We start from the raw sequence: 22,999 nt of genomic DNA, 5'->3' as shown, positions 1-22,999 counted from the left end.
AGCAAGAGCAAGTATACATTGCCGTTTACAAGTTACAACCTAAAAACTAGAGAAGCATCATTAGCAACGTTCATGCCCAGCGCAGTCCATCAATCACAAGTTGCAGCATCTGGCTGCAGCCAAGATCAGTCTTCAGCAGTGGTCACGCTTGGGACTGGTCGTCCAAAACTGCAGACACAACTCCCTGCTTGCAACAGGCAAGCCGATGACTAGAACGAGCACCATCTGTCTCTAACCACTTATTTTTCCCATTCCCTCATCTCACCCTATTCTTTGCCAACAGAAGCATAGATGGAACTAGTTTGTCTTATTTTTCTGGCTTTGCTGGAAAAAAAAATAAGAACCAAGCTTATTGCAACTTACAGAACAAGTCACAGGACTTAAAACTCTCAAAACGCTTGGAACAGCCCCATCTTGTCTCAAGCTAAGAGCAGAAGCAGCGTGTTTTCTTCCAAGTTTAAGGCGACGATGTCAAACCACGAAACTGTTCCCAACTTGAAGCACTTGGAGCAACCATTTCAAGCTTGGAATCCCTTGCACATTTGAAAAAGGCATATATGAGCTGGCAGATGGAGGGAATCTCACTCATGACTTCCCATATTTCTCAGTATCATACAGACACTGAAACCCAAGGAGGGCTATTCTGATTAATGTTCCAAATAGTGGTGGCTGCATGATCGCAGCTATAATTCAGAATGACACACAGTCCTAATGGCCCAATTAAATGATGCAGGTCCCAACTTTCTAGCTATAGAAACTGATCTGTGATAGCTTTTTATCAAAAGTGTGAAAACATAAGTCATAAAATGTAGTGTGTGTGTGTATGAACATGCACATGCACATGTCTCTCTGCTTCTGGACGATTAATGGTCGCAAATCCTTGAAGATCTTCTCACCCACTCTTTGCCTGGAAGTGTTTTTTGCTCTCCCAGAGAGAAGCTCAGCTCACTGCTCTCATTATATACTAATTTGCCTTTTACTCCTTTCCTTCTCTCCCACCGTTTTCCTCCAACACATCCCCACCTGGAATCCCTCAGGCTCTTCTGCAGAGCCAGTGATTTACAGGCTGGCTGAGAAAAATCAGTTAGCAATTCATTTCACTTTATAGATGTTTCACAACCAATCTGAAAGCTCCATTTCTCCCATACATCGGACAAGCAAAAGCTTCACACCAAGGCAATACATCGGACAAGCAAAAGCCTCACACCAAGTTTTATTTCTATTTATTATATATACACACATAATTGTGCAGAGAGGTAGAAAATGTACCCATTTCCCTCCCCTTTTCACTGCTGTTTCTCATCTCCTTTCTTCTCTCCTGCTTCGACCTTCAAGGTTTGAGGAGCCTGGCGATACGCAGGAAAAGCCTCCCAAGGGCTGTTCAGATCAAATTTGCGGAACTCCTGAGACAATTCCACTGGCTCAGCGACTACTCGCTTCACCTCATCATCATACCTGACCTAATAATGGAGAAAGAGTGTTGAAATGAGAGAAGGGGGTAGACCAGTGTTTCTCAACCATGGCAACTTAAAGATGTGTGGACTTCAACTCCCAGAATTCCACAGCCATCCATGCTGGCTGGGAAATTCTGGGAGTTGAAGTCCACACATCTTCAAGTTGCCACGGTTGAGAAACACTGGGGTAGACTATCTAGGTTGGCTGTAAAAGAGGCATCTGGATTTTTGCAAGTCATTTTTCCCCCTCACACATGTAGTGGATTGTTACTCAGTACTGAAATGTCATCTTTGCCAATAAAACCTCCCCTCGCTGTCTTTTAGAGGAATGCTACTGCAGATCTGCATTCTCAGTCCTCAGCTTCACATCCCCAACAATGAATGAATTCCCATTTGTAACCTCAGTCTAGAAGTAGAATATGACTAGAATCTGTGCAAACTCACAGAAGATCAGGTTGTTCAAAGCTATTTATCTCGATAGCTATTTCCTAATTGGCAAATCAAAAGCTGGATAAATACCAGCTACTAGAGAGCAACAACAGAAGAGGGCTATCACTCCCCTTTTTTATACCTGTGAGCTTCCTGAATGCATCTGGTTGGCCCCTGGGTGACCCAGAATGCAGGACCCAGTGGGCTCCTCTTGGTTTATGTTGGTGGTTATGACTGAAAAGGTAGAGGAGACCAGAAGCCAGTTCCACTCAGTGCAGTGTTCAGGAAGATAAAGGAAGGTGGTAAGATGGACTGATTTGCTCAAAGTCTCTTCAGGAAATAATTTCATTCTTGCATTTTATACCCTGAATTTGCCTGCAAGCTGTTCTTCAAAGGGCTGATGACAGATCCCATATACAGGGGAGGCCATTTTCTCCTCAGATCCAATTTGCTGGCTCTGCTTTTGAATGGAAAATTGGTGAGGAAGGGGAAATCTCTGATGGAGCAAGCACTGCTGCTACCATTCAGTAGCTTCCAACCCAGATGGACAATGAGGGATGCTAGAATTAATCAGACACAGATTTCCCACTCCTGGATTAGGCCTTTCCTGCTTGCTCTCCTGTCTTCCTCACAAAAGAATTCCATGGGAAGCCCAGTTTTCCATTCCTCAAAATAAAAAGAGTCATATTATGGATGTTCAGTGTGTCAGGAAATGACTCTGTAATTTGTTATCTTCTCTACAAATATTACCTCCACATATCCAGAGAGGGGAAAATCTTTCCTGAAAGGATGACCTTCGAACCCATAATCTGTAAGGATTCGCCTCAGATCTGGGTGGTTGGCAAAGAATACTCCAAACATATCCCAGACCTAGAAAAATGGAAATCAAGTAAGTGAACAGCTCAGTATGTTGACTTTTTAAAAAAAAATTATCCCATCTTTATTATTTTTATAAATAACTCAAGGCAAGAAACATACCTAATACTCCTTCTTCCTCCTGTTTTCCCCACAACAGCAACCCTGTGAGGTGAGTTGGGCTGAGAGAGAGTGACTGGCCCAAGGTCACCCAGCTGGCTTTCATGCCTAAGGCGGGACTAGAACTCAGTCTCCTGGTTTCTAGGCCAGCACCTTAACCACTAGACCAAACTGGCTCTAACTTTAGATTCCAGCTCATTAGTCTGATTCCCATGACCTGGTTCATGATCTCCTAAACATGAAGCATTAGCTATTAACTTCTAGGAATGCAGGCAGCTGATAGAGACAACTGGAACTTAACAAACGATGGAGATCTAGGAAAGTGTCAGTTGTTTTGCTGAAGTAAATCACTAGGGGTGCACACAAAATGGGGAAAATGTTTTGTTTTGGAATTGGAACAAACCAGATCAGTCTGTTTGGCAGAATCAAAATCCAGAAAAAAACACTGCTTATTATGGGTTTCAGATGAAACAAAATCTAGATGGGTTGCATAAGCCAAGGCTGGTGGATGTCACCCCTTCCCTCAGCAACTCCTGACATGGTACATTCCACCAACCTGCCTCAGCCCCTCTCCATCTTCCCAGCACCTTCTATTCCTCCCTTCCCCTCCACTGATGCTGTCAGGGTCCCAGCATGGTGTGTCCCATCAGCTCACTTTCCCCCATTTTCCTTCTTTTCCCTGAGACACCGATGTCCTTGACTTTTTCCCCCACTCCCCACCCTTCACTCTGCCAACATTTCTGCCTGGAACAGAGCAGCCCTGTTTTGTTCCATTCATAGAAATAAGCCATCCCAAACCAGCTATTCCATGCACCACATGGCTCAGCCATGGAACTATTTGTACATTCCTTTATAGAAAGCCAGGTTGGTGAAGCGGTGAATGTGCTGGCCTAGAAACCAGATGGCTGTGAGTTCTTGTCTTTCCTTAGGCATGAAAGCCGGCTGGGTGACTTTGGGCCAGTCACTCTCTCTCAGCACAATCCACCTCACAGGGTTGTTGCTGTGGGGAAAACAGGAGGCAGGAGTATTAGGTATGTTCACCGCCTTGAGTTATATATAAAAATAGGTGGGATAAAAATCTAATAATAATAATCCATTTAAATCACCCTACAATATCAGCAACATGCTAAACAGCATGCAAATAATAAAAGCAAAAGTAGCTCTGCTTTCAACAAAGAATCTGTAAAAAGGGGAAGACAACATCTCCAGTATGAAGTGTGGTAATTTACAAACAACCAAATACAAATACAAATGACAGATGACTTTAACTATCTGCTGAACAGCAACTGGACCAACTTCTGTTGATGAAAATCAAAATTCAGATAAATCTTTATTTCATTCAATGGGACTATTCCATACTGATACATTAAAGATGTATCATTAAACATTAAAAGTTCATTTTGTATTTTAAAAAGTGAGCCATTTCAAAAGGTCAGGCTCAAACTGAGGGGGCATGTTTGAAGATGAATGGAATCTAAGTGCGATGTTAAACATTCCATGTTTTTCTTCCTTTTTCCTAAACCCTAAGTACACTAAACATGGTTTTATAAAATATGTACTTACATGTAAGCACTATTATCTATTCTTGTCATATTTTTTTTAAAGATTTCCCTGCATAACATGACCATTTCTCGATCCCCAAACCAGTAAACACAAATCCTGCACATCTGGAAAGATTTAAGTTACAGCCATCAAATATGGCCCATCACAGCTAATCTTGGCATGCCATCCATCTATGATGCTAGAAAAATACTTTCCTTTTGCAACCTTAACAAAGATTGGCTCTGTAATACAAAAAAGATCTTGCTTATTTGAATTGTGAATTACACAGTTCACTCTTGGTTTAAGTCAGCATACAACTCTTCATTTTCCATTTTTTTTCATTTTCATTTCATTCACCCCAAATCTTACCATTAATATATTTGCTTGTCAAAAGGGGGAATAAGCATTTTGGAAAACCAAAGTTTTATTCAATCCATATTTTATAATGCCATTTCTAATATACAATCAGCATCTCTGAGAAAGCATTCCACAGTATAGAAGCACTAGTACATTCCTGGCAATAAGAACATCTGCATGTGTGAAAAAAACAGGAGGAATGAACATTTCATCACTTCCTAAAAGATCAACAAGTCTTCTAGGTTGCAAGAGTCAGAATGGCTGACCTACAAATAAAGAATGGTATCACAGAAGTCATGATGTACAGAAGTACTATTGGGGCCTTTTAAGCAATTTTGGGGTCAGTGGCTCAGCTATTCTCAAATGTGTTAAAAAACAGCGGTGGGGACAGGAACCAACCCCATACCAGCTTTCCAGTGTTACCATCCCTACTGCTTACCTCTCTTTCATACCAATTTGCCCCTTCATATATTGGTACAATAGACTCAATTGGTGTCAATTCATCAGTGTATGTTTTCACACGAATTCGGGAATTGTAGTGTAGAGATAAGAAATTGTAGACAATCTATGACAAAAAAGGAAAAAAACGTGATGTGGACAGATTTACATATTGTAAACAAGAAGAAAGAATTAAGGTGATGGATTAAAAGATGCTTGCCCAGCAAACTCATGGGATAACAAAATCAAAATCAGTATGACAATACCAAAAGGTGGAGGAAAAAACGGGGAGGAAATGGGATAAATCTCAACAAGGACAACATCTGCACAGTTTACATTAAGCCCAATGCAGGTCAATATTAAGCTTTTCTTCAGGGACATCATTAATTTGGGAACAAAATATCACTTTTTATGACATAAGCTCAATCAAGCTTTTGAATTAATTAAGCATTTTATATACTGCTGCCTTCCAAGAAAGTTCAGGCAAAAGGTAAGTCCTCGCACTGGAGCTTGAGATCTCTGTACATCATATATTACAAATGGAATCCCAATGAGTTCCTAGGTAAAGATAATACACATTACGCTGACTTGTATTCAAAAGTTTCTTCTTCAACAGAAAAACTTTGGATACAGCCTATTTTCAAGCCATCTCAAAATATACACATTTTGAATAATGTTTATTAATAACAGATTGAACAGTCAATACAGTTATTACAATAGGATGTTCAAATATTCATGAATATAATACTTTCCAACTTCTAAGAAAGGAAGATTGTATAATGGGATTCTGGAAAAGTAAGTTAGTCTACCATGAATTTAACAGTGTTCCACCTGTGAAATCATTATGAGTTGGTTTATATTATCCTTCAAACTTGGAGTAACTGTCTGTCATGTTCACCGTTTCAATGTGCTTGGTACATCGTAACGTTTCGCATGTCATTAGCCAGATGCGTGTTTCGCCTCTGAAGGGAGGACGGTTACTGCTTGGGGAATACTTATCTCTTGGCTGCAGGCTTGGAATGTGTTTGGGTTATCTCATGTGTTCAAGGTTGCTTTCCCAGGCTAGAGGAAAGACGGTTACAGGCACCTGGGATGGGTGGTGGTGCCTCTGCTAGTAGGGAGGCGGGATTACGTTTGCAGTCGAGGATTTTTAGTTTGTATTTGGCGCGCTTTCTGTCATTCTCAGCTTTCTCTGTATTTGCCTTAGTTCCTAAATAAATCAGATTTCATTTAGCAACTTCTTGTGAGACTGAGTGTTTGGGCTAGGTAACCATTACACTGTCCAGGCTTCATAACAGGCTCAGATAGAAAACCCACACACAAGATTAGATCAATAACTTTTGAATCTAGAAGCATCTGGAAACCCAAGACAGATAGACAGACAGACAGACAGACAGACAGACATACATACACACACGTCCCAAGGATCAAATTCTGCTCCATTTCCTCTGAGCCAATTAACATTGGGCTGATCTTTTCTTGACCCTGAAGCAATCTGATCCTTGTTTACAAGCAACATTATCTGGCTGAGAATCAAGGGTTCTTGTTTCACCAGCTTCCACCCTGACAGTAACAGTTTGATACGCCCACATCCAAAATGGGATGGAAGACAGGTCTTACTTCTCTGATATAAAAATTTTACAAAATGGTGTTTTGTACTGTCTCTCCGATTGACTTAGCTTTTTTTTACTTTAGCTAAAAAAACTGCTAGATACTGTAGGAGAAACATGGTTTCACAAAACTCCACTCATCTTGATAATGCCAGAAAAGGAGAGAATGAGAGGAGAAAAACAGGAGATCTTATCAATCCTATAATGTAAGAATTGAAGAGAAAAAAATCATTTATGCAACAAAGCATTGAAAAAACTCCTATGTGCAGCTTGGATTTTCAGTGGAGTCAGCATTTTCACATGTCAAAGACGGAGTAAACTAAACTGCTTACAGAAACAGCAGTTCCTCCAGACAATAGGAAGGGGGAGAAAGTGAGGTTGCGCCTGAATACTGTTCTGAAAAGGTTTTCTTTTATTGTTTAGAACTGTCTATACATAATGCCATTTAGTTAAAAACTCATTCATCAAAGCCTGCAATAAAGTCAGTTGCTTAGTTGCCACTGAGTCAAGCTCAATTTTTGAGGAGTATGTAAACAAATGCTGACCAACTTTAGTAATAACCTGCAACTTTTCCAAGGACATTCCAATAATCCATCTACATTATCAGTTGTTTTCTATTTCTATCAACCTTGTCAACCATAAATGTTTTTTCTAGTTATCAATGGAAGAAGTGAGTTTTGCTTGCTGATCATTACCTCAAGGGAACAATCGACCTTTAAGTGTCTAGTTTTTTTGTCACTCCATGGTACTCTTAGTAACTTCCTCCAAATCTATCATTTTAAGGCATCTACCTCCTTTCTCTTGCTCACTCCTTGACCAACGTTCATAGCTATTCCTTTCCATTGCTTTAACTATCTGGATCTTCATTGCCACTGAAATGTCCTTAACTTTCATGTTTTTATCAAAGTTTGTCCTTATCTTCCTTTCTAGAGGTAATATTGCCTCCAGTAAGAAAACAAAACTATCTATTGCTTTCAATCAATGGTAAGTTCATTAAAGATGCAGGAAGACATTACTATTGTCTTTTTAATATTTAACATTCATTTTCCATTTTTTCCATTCACAACTATCTCTCCTAAGTATTTTTTGGCTAACAAAGTGGTGCCATTTGCATATATTTCCAACTGTTAGCATTTTAAACTGTAATTTTAATTGTAGCCATAATCTCTTTCAACCCTGCCATTCTTATATTCACTGCATAAATTACATATTATGGAGACAATATGCATCCTTGGCCTACCTTCCTCCCTATTCTGAACCATTTTGTTTCTCCAAAATGAATTGTGATTATAAAGACCCCCTAGAATAAATATTGGAGGTTCTGGCACACCTTAATACATTCCACATTCTGGCATGACCTACACAAAGGCCTTGCTGTAGTCAATGAAGCAAAGACCTCTTCCTTGCATTCTCTTATTCTCTCCATTATCCATCTTGTATTGGCTATGTGATTGCATGTCTCTCTGTCTTTTTTGAAACTTGCTTATTTATTTGGCATTTCTGTTTTCATATACGCTTCTATAGATGAAAACCTTGTTTATGTCACAAATGGGTAATTTTCTCATTTTTTTACCTCTTCTTTCTTTGGTACAAGTACATATGCCAATGTACCAAACTTCCTTTCTTTGCAGTGATTATCCACATGCTTTTATCCAGGAAATAAAATTTTTAGCGGACAAGGAAAACACTTTCTTACACTACTGCCTACCCCCACCCTAACACTGAAGATAAAAAAATAGCTTAACTAGTTCAGAACAATTTAAGTATCTATCTCTCTTTCTCTCTACAGTACTTTGCAACAGGCTCTTATTTTTACCTGCAATGTCTTCAAAGGGAAAGAGAAAGAGCCCCCATTCAGCCGAAGAAAGAAACAAGAAGCAAAGGAAAGCCATCAATCTCAATTTGAATGAAGATCATCAAAGCATATGATGCCAGGAAGATGAATATTATTGAACAAGGAGGGGGACTGGCCCATTCCACCATCTCCACTATTTTGAAGGATAAGGAAAGGATTAGAGAGGTGATCAAAGGATCACCAGGAACTAAAGCAGTTATGCTGCCCGTTTATTACCAGTCTGATCAGAAGGCTTGGATGACACAAGTCCTCTTCAAGGATTGGTGTATGAATTGTTTCATGCCCCAAGTAAAGGAATATTGCTTGCAAAAGAGAATTCCTTTTAAAATTCTCCCCTGCATCTTGTGATCTCCACCCAGATGTAAAGGTAGTTTATCTACCCAAAAACACCTCCCCTTTCCTACAGCCTATGGACCAGGGAACTATCGCAACATACAAGGTGTACTATTTACGTGCAATGTTTGTCGAAGCCATAGACGCCAAGGAGAATAAGAGGGTGACATTGCATGAGTTTTGGAAAGGCTACAGTATCCTCCACTGCATCAAAAACATCACAGCAGCATGGCAAGATGTCATTGTGAAATGCTTGCAAGGGATTTGGAAAAAGCATTTAAACTGTTTAGCTCTTCTTGTAAATATTGTTTGTTGAAAGATTTGAAATGTTGAAAGATTTGACCATAACAAATTTTGACCATAACAAAGATTTGGATTAAATTGCCACTGGGACTTGCAACTTCCTGCTGGCTTCCCCATTGACTTGGTTGTGGGAAGCCGGCAGGAAGTTGCCTTGCCTAATGACCGTGAGATTCGGTTAATGACAGCAACTGGGACTGCAGGGACTGCAAGCCCTCTTATCCCTAAAATTCCAGTTTAATGTACTTTCTTTCCACTTTGGCAATTCAAATTTTCCTTGGGTCATGTTTTTCACATTTCATGTTCTGATTATATGTGTCCTTGTAAAACCAGGACCGGACTTCCTTGAGGCTTTGGTCTGATTGGGTTTTCACCTTCAGTTCTACTTGTGGGGGTTCTGTGCTCTTTCCAAGTAATAACTGGAATGATAGCCTGCCTTGTTATAGAGTTATTGTGATGCTAACTTACAATAACAAATGCAACCCTGCAAGATATTGCATTACGGTGATTAAGCACATTCCAAAGTACTTTCAGCTAGATAAGAATTGAACATTTCATCACTGAACATATGCCGTGTGAGCTGAATCGTAAACGCTGACAACTGCATCTAAGAAAGTTTATACAAGCAAATCATAAGTACATTGAAGCTAATGTTTTTTTCAACTATAGTCAAATGAAGCTTCTTATAATACCTTCTGGTGAGGAGGGAAAACCAGCCTTCCCAAGACAATTCTTCACAACCAAGGAACTTTCTTGTAATTTAAGCCCCAGCCTTATTTTAAATGTTTTCTTACATCATATGGTACATGTTAAGTATGATAAATATTTCTGCACTGGTGGCAATTTCTATCTACAGAAGGTGAAGAAAGCATATTTGTCCCAATATGACAATCTACTGATAGGACATGAGGAGTTCAGTTAGCATGAAGCCACGGGGATCATAGGTATGTGAATAAGATAGAAGAATATCTTCACGTTTTCTGAATAGACAAGCTATACAACCACTAACTATACCTTAATCTTAATAGCCTTCGGAATAAAGTTCTCTTAGAATTCTACTGGCAATACGTATTGAAAAGCAGATCTTACTTCAAAACGGTATTGTCGAGTTGGAACATCAACTGCTGTCAGATCAACTATGGATTTGAACTGGGCATTTGTGTGATCTTTTAGAAAAGATATCACGGGAAGGATTCCATCTGGATGAATTAAAATTTCCAGTTCATTGAAACATGTTATCTGGCAGAGAAGGAAACAGTAATATGTTAAAGGGATCAGACTCTTATGAAAACTGCAATGCTAAGCAGGCTCATTTAGTACTAGTCTTTTATTTCAGTCACTGAACAGCAAAATTTACATTCGGTCTTAAAATTAAAGCCATCCCATTATGCCAATAATTTAACCTACGTACTGTGAGAATAACTTGGGTCTAAGGTGCTAGGACAAATATAGAAATGTAATACCAATACCATTAAGGTTTTAGAGATGATAGACAGACAGACAGAATTTTATAATCAATGATAAATAGCACTATATAAATCTATGTAAGAGGTATGCTATTATATAAAACTACATAAAAGGCTAATAATGACTAAATACGAATGGCTGGACAGTGTATCAAATCACTAAATTACTAAAATCTACAGGTATTTCAGACTGAATATTAATGGTATGACTGAAATACCATGGTGCAGAAATTTGCAGAAAAGGGATGACGGAGAATCTAAAGACTGAATGGGCATTGCCTTAATCATCCCAACAGCTCCAATACCTAAGAATATAACTTGTGGCAAATAGATGTAACATACTGTATAAAATAACATTTTTTTTAAAAAAAGTAAAATTAGCTAACTGCAGCAATAACTGTTATTGGCCATTTGTAGGTGGCATTTACACATAATGTAATGACGTTTTGCTACTTTTAAAGACATAGAGTTATCTTGATTGTCTGATAGTAAATAGAATGCCCTGGAAATTTAGTTAAAAGAGGGATATTCAGCTGGTGACAAATGTCCCTGTAAATCTGACAATAAAGAAGAACATGGGCTGTGGTTTCTATCACACCCATGCTGCAAGGACAACAATTCAAAATAAATTCTTTTATGTTTCCTTTCCAAAACAGCTGTGGGGAGGTCATTAAAAAGGGCTAAAGCCCTCCTAAATTTAGGGGTCATCATTTGGTATAAAGCTGGTTTGGGAGCTTAAATTTGATTACTTATACATATATCCCGTGAGATGGCAGCAGTTTCTACTTGACCTTCTATGTCTAAAATCCTCTGTCTTAAGGCTACTTTGGCTTGATCTAGCCCTACTGGTAAAATAGCATCACTGGAAAAGCCATGATTGTTTAACGTCCTTTGGATTACTTTTTCCCAGGAGGATTTGAAATTATCTGTCAGTATTAGGTGGACCAGTCCAACAGGGTTGTGGAGTAATTTCAGCCAGTAAGTAAAAATATTTATCCAAAGATTGGATTGATTCCTATTTCCCGCTGAAGTACTGCATTCAGGACACAGTGGGTAGCTCATTTAAGTGTTACTTATAGCGAAAGATTTCTTAATTATGAAAAGGCAGGATAGAAATGATATCAATAAACATAAAAATGGTTGGATTGTGAGGACTGAAAGCAAATTAATCTTAGGTTGCATAATTGCAGCAGAAAGAATTTTATGGTACGTTTTTAAATTCTCTTTAGCACACACTTTCATCCAAAAGTGAGCTGGCATTTCCTAGTACAAGACAAATAATTGGCAAAACCCACCTGGACTTGTTGAACATACTTAGGCAGAATCTCAGCAACATATTCTCCAAAGACAGACAGCCGTTTCTGTGTTATTTCATCCTTTGGTCTAATGGTGACTAAAAATAAAGTTCAGAATGGTAAGTTATGAAAATAATAGCTGTTGTGGCCAAAACCTGGCTTACCTAAAGCAACCAAATCACTCTGAAGATACAACATAATTTTATTTGCATGCATACAAGCGATAATACAGTATATACTGGACCCCAGCAAAGCTCTGATACTTTGCTGAGCGGCCATGAGCAAAAGCAGAACCAGAGCTTATATACCTTTGGCCCACTACATTGTAAAGGCAAGACAAAGAAAAAGGCAGACACAAAGGAAATTACAGCGTGACATTGGAATATTTTCGATAAACCCATCCATGTGACCTTATTATTATTTATACCTTCCTACTAGGTCAGCATGCTAGCCATGCTATCTTTGAGATATGGTCAGTGAAAAGAAACAGTTTGGTTTAGTGGGCCACAGGTTCCTGTCTCAGTCTTCTCCCTGTCACCACACAGGGTCACTTCAGCTACTGTTTGGTAAGATAACTACTGTCACCCTCAATGAGCCAAGCTTAGAAGGGTTTTTACTGTAAAATGTTTCAACATTTATTTGTAAACAGGAAACAGAATACAAATTTATTTATTTGCATTACGTGTACATCGCCACAATCACCAAACTCTGGGCAGTTTACAATATTACATGTAAACATGGTTTAAAACAACTTCAATCCAATATGTTTCTGAAAAAATAGTAATTCGGTTGTGCTAGAATTTTATCTGAGCATGTTTTATCCCCTCCAGTCCTTTACAGCCTGCAGAAACTGCTTCAAGATATTTTAAATTAAAAAAAAAAACAATATTGAAAAGAACAGCTGAAAAGACAGACAATCAAACAACAATTCGATTTTTTTTCTGCTGAGATATTCTGGACATAAAAGCCACTAAAGCACTCCTCAAAAAACACATTTAAACTTGACCACGAATTATGACATGCCTTACATATAATATAAGGCCTTGCCAAGATTAGATGTCAAATGCACTAACAAAAAGGAAGGAAGGAACCAGTGGTTCCAATTTAGGATGTCCAGATATTGTTGGATTACGAATTCCACAATCCCTAGCAATAATGAAAGGAATTATAGTCCAGCAGTATCTTGACATTTAGGATTAGGGAAGCACTGTAGTGTTAGCAGATCTTAAGTATGAATTAGATACAATATTCTAGAATCCCTCTAGCTACTCACAAAACCAATATCCTAGAGGCACTGGAATAGACTGTTGACCTAGCAAAACTGTCCATACTGAAGTGCTGGTTGAATATTAAGTAAATCAGACTTACGCTTAGTTTCAGCAGCATCATTTCCTTGAAACCGAGTCTGCAATAGCACTGCAGGGCGCCCAACAGCTACAAAATTGAAGAACAGTCTATAAAATTGTCTATAATTCTGTATTCTAATAAACAAATAATCAAAAATATTTAACCTATGTAACTGTAATCACAATTGCTGGAGGTGGACCAAAGCTAATTATCCATTGGATAATCCACAGGAAATCCCTGAACAGATGATGCTACTGAGAAGTTTTCTTCAAAACGATTGCTATAACTAAGGTTTGCTTCATACTTTACAGATTCACAGACAGAAGTATTCTTATGTAGAAATTCTTGTCTATGGAGCAAGGACTATACATGTGGGATTCAAATGAATTTTCATGTAAATATTTCTATGGAGAGATGTTTTAATATACTAAGTAGCTCTGTTAAAATTGTTCACTCGGAAAAACAGAATAAAATCACAGCGCTCCAAAATAAGTTTTCATTTTAGTGTGGTAAAAACACGTGAACCGTGATTTGTCCATTTATTTGAGATAGACAGATTAAATTCCAAGCAATGATTAAAACGGTGGACTAATACAGGTTTAGGAATCCTAGAGTAGTAGAAATCAATAAAACAAGGAAGCGTTTAAGTTCATACTCATAAGAGAAAGACCTATTTGTTCTCACTGCAGTAATGTAATTGTTCATGTCTCTTCACAGAATCAAGGGAATTGTAGTTTTGTGAGGGAGTTACAAAGACTCCGTTAGCGATCCCTAACCTCCTTAGGGAACTACAATACCCAGCAATACTTGAGAGAAAAAAAGAAATGTATGTCCTCCAGTAATAGCAATCGACGCCCCTCCCCCAACAGTACAGGTGACCAACATTGTCCCACCAAGCTAAGAGAAACTTCGCCCACTCTTCCCAACAGTCAGGCAGTTAGCAAGATCACCTCTCAGCCCGACCCGAGCTAGCCCTCGGACTGCCGCCAGCATCACACCGTCTCAGAAGCCCAACTCACAGCCAGGAGATTTTCAAGGACTTCAATACTGGTCCATCATGCGCTTGCGCAGCTTTCAGGGTCCTCTGATTGGCCCGAGGGAGCGGAAGCATCGCGACCAGCCTGTGGGAGCTTCACCGCAGAAAGCCAATCACGCGCCAGACGGTCAAAATGATCCGGAAATGAAAGTAGCGCGCGGCTCGGACGATCGCTGGAGCTGGCTTCCGGGAATGCTCATCCCGAAGTCGGAAGGCGCAGTTCCTCTTGCTGTGCCTCAGAGCCGATCCCTCCGTGCAATCCCGAGACGGCGGAATGAAGGGAGGAGTCGCAAGTAAGAGCTGCCGTTGGCCGAAGCCGGGGCGTTTCTTTGCCCCGGGGCATTCCTGCCTGTTGCGGGGGCGGGAAGGTTCGGTAGCCGTCCGCAGGTGGGAGGGGCGGCTCTTGCTGGCCCCGGGAAGAGGCTCCGCCGCTGCGAAGCCGCCTTCAGGCGTCTCGGTCCAGTTCCGCGGGAGAGCCGTTAGCAGCCCCTCTCGCGCAGCGTCGGAATGCTGAAGGCAAACTCCGGGCGAGATTGAGTTCGATCCAAGCTTTCTGCTCGAATGGCTGAGAAATGGGATTGGCTGCCGCTGCTCAATTAGGGGAGGAAATCACTCGGACCAGCCTGATTTCATGGCCTTAGTTGTGGGTGTCTGTGTTTATGTACGCGTATACACACAGCCGTCAGAACGAAAGTAGTCAATTCCTGCAACCTTATTAAGCGTCCTGTATTTTGGAGATCGTGAGTTCTTAGGCTCTTATTTCTAAGTGACCATGCTTCGGATTGGATCGTTTCTGATCCGTCCAATACTTTATTATCCTCTCATTCCTGTTTCCTTCTTAGAAATAACCTGTTTCTTCATGGTCTACTTCGTATAGTACAGTATAAGAGAAAAAGGAATGTCTTTAAAATCTAGATACATTTTAGGCTACTTCAACCAATCACAGCCTTCCTGGTTTGAGTACTATGTAACATTAAGGTGTGTTTGCTCAACACATTAAAGTATGCTTCATTGGATTTGCACCATTTGCTGAGCTGCGAAGTACCCAACCATGTTTTAGCCCACTATGGATGTAGCTTAAATATGTTTATAGTTATAATTATTTCTGCACATATTTGGCAGATTGCAGACTAGCACCTTTGAAGCATAATTTATTTTGAGACTGTTTATTCAAGGAGGTTTAGCATACATTATTATATGCATAGCATTCAGCATCTCTTGGACTTGATTTTGTATTGAACTTTATAGACTGAAAATGTAACTGGAATCTCTCTAATGTGATAGAATTATGAAAAAAATACAAATTTCCTACCAGTTATGTGAACCTACTAAGAACATACTTGGCTGAGTACATTGTTTCATTCTGGTATTTACTTATTTTCTACTTTTAGGTTTTTTTAAAAAAAAACTTAAAAAGCACTAAAGCACATGGGAAGTACATTTAACATGTAAAATATGGTCCTCACTGATTACCTACTACCAAACAACTGGTTTATCTTTTGAGATCTTATAAATAAAGTGTACTGTATTACATACTGCTTAAAAAAAAATTGATTCTGTGCTGTAGTTGCCTGGGGTAAGAAACTGCAGAAATCAGTATCCAATCATTAATTCTTGTTCTTGCATAGTAAGATACAGATCTTTCCAAACTGTAAGTTTTTTGTATATTTTATTGAATGTTTAAAATTAGATTGCTTTATCTAAGATACAAAATACCAGAAGAATTCCCAATGTCTGTTCCATTTCAGATTACTGGAGGTCAAATCACCGTAACAACATGGACTCATTGGAGGAGACAGGAGGTTCCTCAACAGGGGACACTGGAAATTCCTCAACTGAGGAAAATTACTTTGTGAATTACACTTTCACTGATCGTTCACATTCGGGCCGTGTGGCTGAAGGAATTATGAAGTTGTGCCTTGAAGAGGAGCTCTTTGCTGATGTCACCATTTCTGTAGAAGGCAAAGAATTTCAACTGCACCGGCTAGTTCTTTCAGCTCAAAGCTGTTTTTTTCGTTCTATGTTCACTTCCAACCTTAAGGAGGCACATAACCGCATCATTGAGTTACAAGATGTTAGTGAGAGTGTCTTTCAACTTGTGGTGGACTATATTTATCACGGAACCGTGAAGTTAAGGGCAGATTATTTGCAGGAAACCTATGAGGCAGCAGATATGTACCAGCTAACTGCTCTCTTTGAGGAGTGTTCTCGTTTCTTGGCTCGAACAGTGCAAATGAGAAATTGTTTGCAGATTATGTGGTTGGCTGATCAGCATAGTGATGTGGAGCTCTACACAGCGGCCAAACATTGTGCTAAGTCATACTTAGCACAGCTTCAGGAAACAGAGGAGTTTCTGCACCTTCCTCTTCGTTTCCTGACAGACATTGTCTCAGGTAAGTCACTTAATAAGATCTGTGGTGGTAATGACGTTGGCTTTTGAACTCCACATTTTTAGTATCATATTTATTACTTTGATCCATGACCCAATTCAAGTTTACCTCAGGCCCTGTTTTGGGACAGATAACGCTTTGTTTAAACTGACACACAATCTATACAAAGTCAGGAGAAACACCTCCATGTTGCTTCCCCTGCACTTTGTATCAGCTTTCAGTGTAATCAACAACTGTATTTTCTGGAACATTTGCTCTGGATGAGACTTGGAAATATTGGTTAGGTTCACACATTGCACACAGCCATGTGATCTTTGGGGGATAGTACAATATGTGACTCTAGTCATTGTGGTTTTGTGTTAAGTGTGAACTGGGCAACTCTTTCTTATTCAGTGAACTATGCTTTAAGAATTCCAGTTTTGCACAAAGTTTGAACTCTGTTTTAAGGAGGTTCTTAAAAATAGAGGTGCATCCTAAAGTAGATGAGGTAGAATTTTTCTTGAAAAAATAAACCACCTTACAGTTTTGACTCTGGCTACTCAAGTGACAGCTGAACTATGAATGGTGTACTAGATAACCCTTTTCTAAAGAAGACATATTTCTGTGTTGATTGTCTAGTTGCAGTGCAACTGGGTAAGTCAAATGCATTCTGTATAGAACTTTCTTTGAATCTTCACTGTTCAACAATTCACTGCTCAGGATGATTAGAGCCTGGTGTTGCTCTCTTGTTATTTCCAGGCCCAGTTCAAAAGGGCTTTCGAAGAAGCAGATCATCTGGACCTGTTTCAGTCAGATTTCAGGCCAGGTTATATTACTGAGATGATGTTGATTGTGCTGGCAAGATCAGGAAGCGGGTAGTGTATCAGTCAGAACTATCTCTCAGTGGCTTTCAATACCCTAGAACAGAGTTTCTCAACCAGGGTTCCATGAGAGGTCACTACAAGTTCCCTGGGAGATCACGATTTATTTAAAAATTTATTTCAAATTCGGGCAATTTCACATTAAAGAGTTAAGTTTCATTTTTACTTGTAGTTTAAGACCACTGTTAATGCATATATACAGGCATACACATGAAATGAATATAATAATTTTGTAACTTGAGGCCTATATTTGAGCCTGAATGTGCAGGGTTCCCCGAGGCCTGAAAAATATTTTGAGGGTTCCTCCAGGGTGAAAAGGTTGAGAGAGGCTGGCCTACAACCAGGATGTTAGTGGAGCCTAACATGTGCATATTGTTATGTGGTCAGGGATATTTTTACATGGGCCTCAACTATATTTTTAAAACTATTTTATTTGTTCTGTTTTCAGAACAGTGTCTGTTCACTGCAGAGTTCTACTGATTAGATAGATAGCCATATAAATCTATCTATTAACTAAATAAAGGTGCTGTTATGACTTTTATAACCTTATATGATTTAGGGTTCTGTTATCCTCACATTAAGACCATCATATAAGCCTCTGGTCAATTGTAAACTGAGGAGCTGAATGTCAGAGGATTTTTCTGTTACTGTGTCTGAAGTTTGGAACTGTCTGCTGTGTGGGAGGTTCATTTTACCTTTTCATTGGCTTAAGTAAAATTTTATGCAGTCTTCCATATAAGAATGTTTTTGGGACATGAATAGCTGAACTACACGGTTTTACCTTCTCTAGCATCATTCTGTGTAATTATTTTTTTAATGTTGGTTTGTTATTTTTATTTATTTTTATTTTTAATCAAAGAGAATACTGTATGTGTAGCTCAAGGTTGAACTGTGGAATCCTTGGCTCTCTCTGAGCTTGGTTGTTGGCTTGCAGACGTTTGATTACCCAACAAGGTAACATCATCAGTGCAAATAATGTAGGATTTGCTTCCTGTTTATATACAGTAGTTGCCCTGCTAATTTTGGTGGGAGTGTGGGCAAACTCCACACTTACTCACACAGATGTTACCTAGTTGGGTAATGAAATGTCTGCAAGCCAACAACCAAGCCCAGAGAGCTCTGAGGACTCTATTTTTCTTTTTATTGTGTTTAATTTTTATTAGCTATATGAAACATCACTACAAATATGGCATATAAGCATTGTAATAAAATATTATATGCAAAAATCTAATGGAAGCTGGGGCGTTAGAAGTTTTCAAAAGCATCATAAAGTAGATGAAAACTAAATGTATTGATTCTTAAATATGTGTAGCTTATTTTAATAACCAGGCTACTATGGAAACAGTATCAAATGTCTCTAAAGAAGCTTTCAGTTAACAGCTAGAGGAGACTTGAAATAATAACATATCCATTAAACTTTAGGAACTGCAACTATCTGAGTTGGGAAGAAATAAGAAAAAAATGAGATTTTAAAGCAGCACATTCTCTGAAGACAGCTATTCAAAGGAATTATTCTTATGTTATCAGTGCTAATTTGTCTGGATATCTAGTTGAACTGCATACATTAGATTTTATCCAACTGTCTCTTCTGCCCAGTAGAATCAACATAACTAATAGAATAAATTGTTCAGTCATCAAAGCTCCTTCTGTGCCTTCCCAAAGCTTCATTTTGCTCTAAATGGCTGAAGGATGCCTTGAACAGATTTGGTGGTAGGAAAAGAGTGGTTCTATTAATGCAAGAATAATCCTTGTAGAGGAGTGGGTGACCATGGAAAATACGGTAACCCAGCTGTTCAATGATTGTTAGATTGAAATAGATTTAAAGACAGAAAGTTGATCTTTCTGCAATCTTAAAAGAGGTCTAGGAAGTGAATGAATGGTAGAGAGTTTAGTGATAATCAGGTCAGAGGTCAATTACCAGTTATGCAATATGCTTTTTTCCCTCTACATAGCATGTTAAGTACTCACATATTTATATTTCATAAAATAGTGTAAATTGGCACATTACAGACTGAATTTCTCCATGTTACAATCAATAACAGCACATGAATTTATAGCAAGTATGCAGCATTTAAAGTTTTCCTTTTATCTAGCTTAGTGACTCCCTTCTTAAACTGAAATCTTACTACTTACTGCTGGCTTTTTTTTTTTTTTAATCCTTTCAGTCATGTTTGATTCTTGGAGACTGCCTGGACAAGTCCCTGCAGTTTTCTTGGCTAGGTTTTTCAGACCTGGTTTGCCATTGCCTCCTTCCTAGGGCTGAGAGAAAGTGACTGGCTCAAAGTCACCCAGCTGGCTTTGTCCCTAAGGCAAGACTAGAACTCATGGCCTCCTGGTTTCTAGCCCAGTGCCTTAACAGCTACACCAAACTGGCTCTTTCTGCTGACTTTGATTTATAGCCATTGATTTTCTTAGTTGTAATTAGGTCTGCCAAACAAAACAGGCTTTTCTACAGAAGCAATAACCTGCTATACTGATGATTAAGAAGCTGAGTACTGGGACTATATCTAACAGTTGATCTGATTACACTTGCATTACAGTGTATTGCATTATAGTACACTGAAATTGCATAATATTTATGAATTCCTTTAAAAGATTTTTAATATTCCTAAATATGGCATCATCTTGTAATATGTTAGAATTTTATTAATTGCAGCAAATAGGTATGAAACTCAGATTATCCAATCAAAATAAAAGTCTATCTGATATTTGAACAGGAGTGCAAGGAGAAGATAATCTGCTTCTTTAGCTAGTGTTGAGTCACATTTCCCAGGTAAGTCACACATTCATTTGGTAGTCTTGGGAAGTAAAGCACATTCTTCTTGCTTCTAGGGTTTTGTAAAATAGGAACTATAGCATTCAAAGGCAGGTCAATCTTGTAAGTTGGAAAAGAATCTGAAGAGATTACTTGTTCTGGCCATTTTACAAGAGTTTGTTTGTTTTTTGGTTTACCTCTGAAATCATACAGATGGGGTCCCATGTTCTCAGAATCCTGCAGCTGCAATAGAAACCTGGATTGGCTTCAATAAAGAAGAGCGGGCAGGTTTCTTAGAGCTACTGCAGTCAAGCTTAAAGGTAGAGTCAAGTGCTCCCCACATCTCATAACATCTGCCCACCCAATAAGATTGAGTTCAGCAGACTCTGTCTGTGTATCTTTGCTCAGGAATTGCAAACTGCAGGAGAACAGTCAACCACTGCCCCTTTTCAATCACTGCCCCTCTCCTTTGGAGTAATATTCACCGAAACAAACATTTCCATTCTCCTTCAGCTTTTAATACTTGGTGGTTCTGGTTGGGCTGGAACAGTATGGATAGTCCCTCTAAAGTATGACAAGTATTTTAATCTTGGTTGGTTTGATTGTTATTTCCAGTCCTAGACACATGATTTTATGGTTTCTTTTGGCTTTAATCTGAGTTTATGGAATTGTACACAACTCAGAGTCGGTTCTGACTGAAGTGGCTTATTATTGTTGAAGTGGTTATATGTATGGTCATAGTCCCCTTATTTCATTGTTTGAAATAAAAGGGCCATAAAAGACTGACCCTTCATTGGACTATAAAAGGCCAAAGCTAAGAGATGTGGGAAATTTTAATAGAAAAAGGTTCTCATGTATATCGTAAAATCCCAAGCCTAATTTGCTTGCGGCTTGTCTTTTTGGGGATTTGTAACTACCATGTTTCCTTTTGATTGTATTTATGCAGGGCTAATACAAGTTCCTTTTGTTCCTTAGGAAATTGGAGAGAATGTTCATATCTATCTCATTGGAAAGGAGTCCTCTCGTACACACTCCCTCGCTGTCTCACTGCACTGCGCTGATGATGACTCCATCAGTGTAAGTGGTCAGAACAGCTTATGTCACCAGATCACTGCAGCCTGCAAGCATGGCAGTGACCTCTATGTCGTTGGAGGATCCATCCCACGGCGCATGTGGAAGTGTAACAACACCACAGTAGACTGGGAATGGTGTGCTCCCCTGCCCCGAGACAGGCTTCAACACACTCTGGTTTCTGTGCTCCACAAGGATGCAATCTATTCATTGGGTGGCAAAACACTGCAGGACATCCTCTCGAATGCCATCATATACTACAAAGTAAAAGACAATGTGTGGACAGAAACAAGCCAGCTGGAAGTAGCAGTGTCTGGGGCTGCAGGTGTGAATCTCAATGGTGTCATTTACTTGTTGGGTGGTGAAGAGAATGATGCTGATTTTTTTACTAAACCCTCTCGGCTGATTCAGTGCTATGACACCAATACAGAGAAGTGCTATGTGAAGCCTTATGTGTTACCCTTTGCAGGGTGCATGCATGCTGCTGTGTACAAGGACCTGGTGTTCATAGTAGCACAGGGAGATTCTCTTTTGTGCTACAATCCTCTGCTGGATAGCTTCACTCGGCTCTGCTTGGCAGATGCCTGGAGTTCAGTACCATCCCCTTGGAAAATTGCCAGTTGCAATGGTAACATTTACATCTTCCGAGACTGTTACAAAAAGGGAGACGCCAGCACTTTCAAACTCAATCCAGCCACCTCTGTGGTATCTGTCACCCGTGGCCTCAAAGTGCTACTAACAAATTTGCAGTTTGTGTTGGCTTGAAAGCTGGGATATTTCAGTGCCTGGACGATGGAGACATCACATTCAATAGGTCAGAGAGATGCAAAGATCCCTATAGCTCTGTCATCTTGAGGCTGATCATAGTATTTTACAGAGGTTTTCTCCTTCCTTTTCACAAGTATCAGCATCCTAGCTGTACACTTATTTTCACTAGCACTTAGTGAATCTGGGTTGTGGCTGAATTGTTAGCACTGCTTCCCCTTCTGGTCAGCTTCTTGCTCCCAAAGCCAAGGCCTGAACCCATTCCTAGCAGCAGTCCTAAGTAGCTGAACTCTTTTTATGGCCATCTGGAGCTAGAGCACTTGCAACAATTTTTCAAACGTATCTCTCCAATAAGTGATTTCTTGTAAAGTCCTTCTTATTAGAACTGCAGAAGACACCTACTGAGCTGGAATTACTTTAAGTAATACATACTACAGATTTCTTGTTTTTCTAGGACAAGAGGGGGTCTATTGCTATTGCCCAATGCATTTCCACCTGATATGAATAGCAAAATTGCCCTTGATGCCATTGAACTGAGTCCTTACCCTGATACTAGGTGTCAACCCCCCTTATTGATACTGTAAGAACTTTGGGAATAAATCTCAATAAAGGCCTTTACTGGAACAGCACTATGATTTCATAATACCTTATATTTGAGAGAGAAAAGCATTATCAAGAAGTCCCATGTGTCTACTCTAAAGTAATCAAGCAGCAGAGACAG

General features: G+C 39.3%; 2 protein-coding genes across 2 annotated transcripts; one reads left to right on the top strand and one right to left on the bottom strand.

Moving 5' to 3' along the window:
- Positions 1 to 1,206: 1,206 nt before the first annotated feature.
- Positions 1,207 to 14,490, bottom strand: NDUFS3 (NADH:ubiquinone oxidoreductase core subunit S3). The gene is made up of 7 exons (XM_063289758.1): positions 14,352 to 14,490; positions 13,423 to 13,488; positions 12,055 to 12,152; positions 10,383 to 10,532; positions 5,197 to 5,322; positions 2,634 to 2,753; positions 1,207 to 1,460 (listed from the first exon to the last, which is right to left on the bottom strand). Exons 1-7 carry the CDS (start codon positions 14,392 to 14,394, stop codon positions 1,287 to 1,289), a joined length of 777 nt encoding a protein of 258 aa, XP_063145828.1. The 5' UTR covers positions 14,395 to 14,490; the 3' UTR covers positions 1,207 to 1,286.
- A 96-nt stretch (positions 14,491 to 14,586) lies between these two features.
- Positions 14,587 to 22,907, top strand: KBTBD4 (kelch repeat and BTB domain containing 4). Its single transcript, XM_063289744.1, has 4 exons — positions 14,587 to 14,730; positions 16,186 to 16,830; positions 20,656 to 20,762; positions 21,418 to 22,907. Exons 1-4 carry the CDS (start codon positions 14,712 to 14,714, stop codon positions 22,276 to 22,278), a joined length of 1,632 nt encoding a protein of 543 aa, XP_063145814.1. The 5' UTR covers positions 14,587 to 14,711; the 3' UTR covers positions 22,279 to 22,907.
- The last annotated feature ends 92 nt before the right edge of the window (positions 22,908 to 22,999 follow it).

The sequence above is a fragment of the Candoia aspera genome, chromosome 1, assembly GCF_035149785.1.
Source record: "Candoia aspera isolate rCanAsp1 chromosome 1, rCanAsp1.hap2, whole genome shotgun sequence".
In the NCBI taxonomy this organism is placed as follows: Eukaryota; Metazoa; Chordata; class Lepidosauria; order Squamata; family Boidae; genus Candoia; species Candoia aspera.
This window is presented reverse-complemented; position numbering and strand designations above follow the sequence as displayed.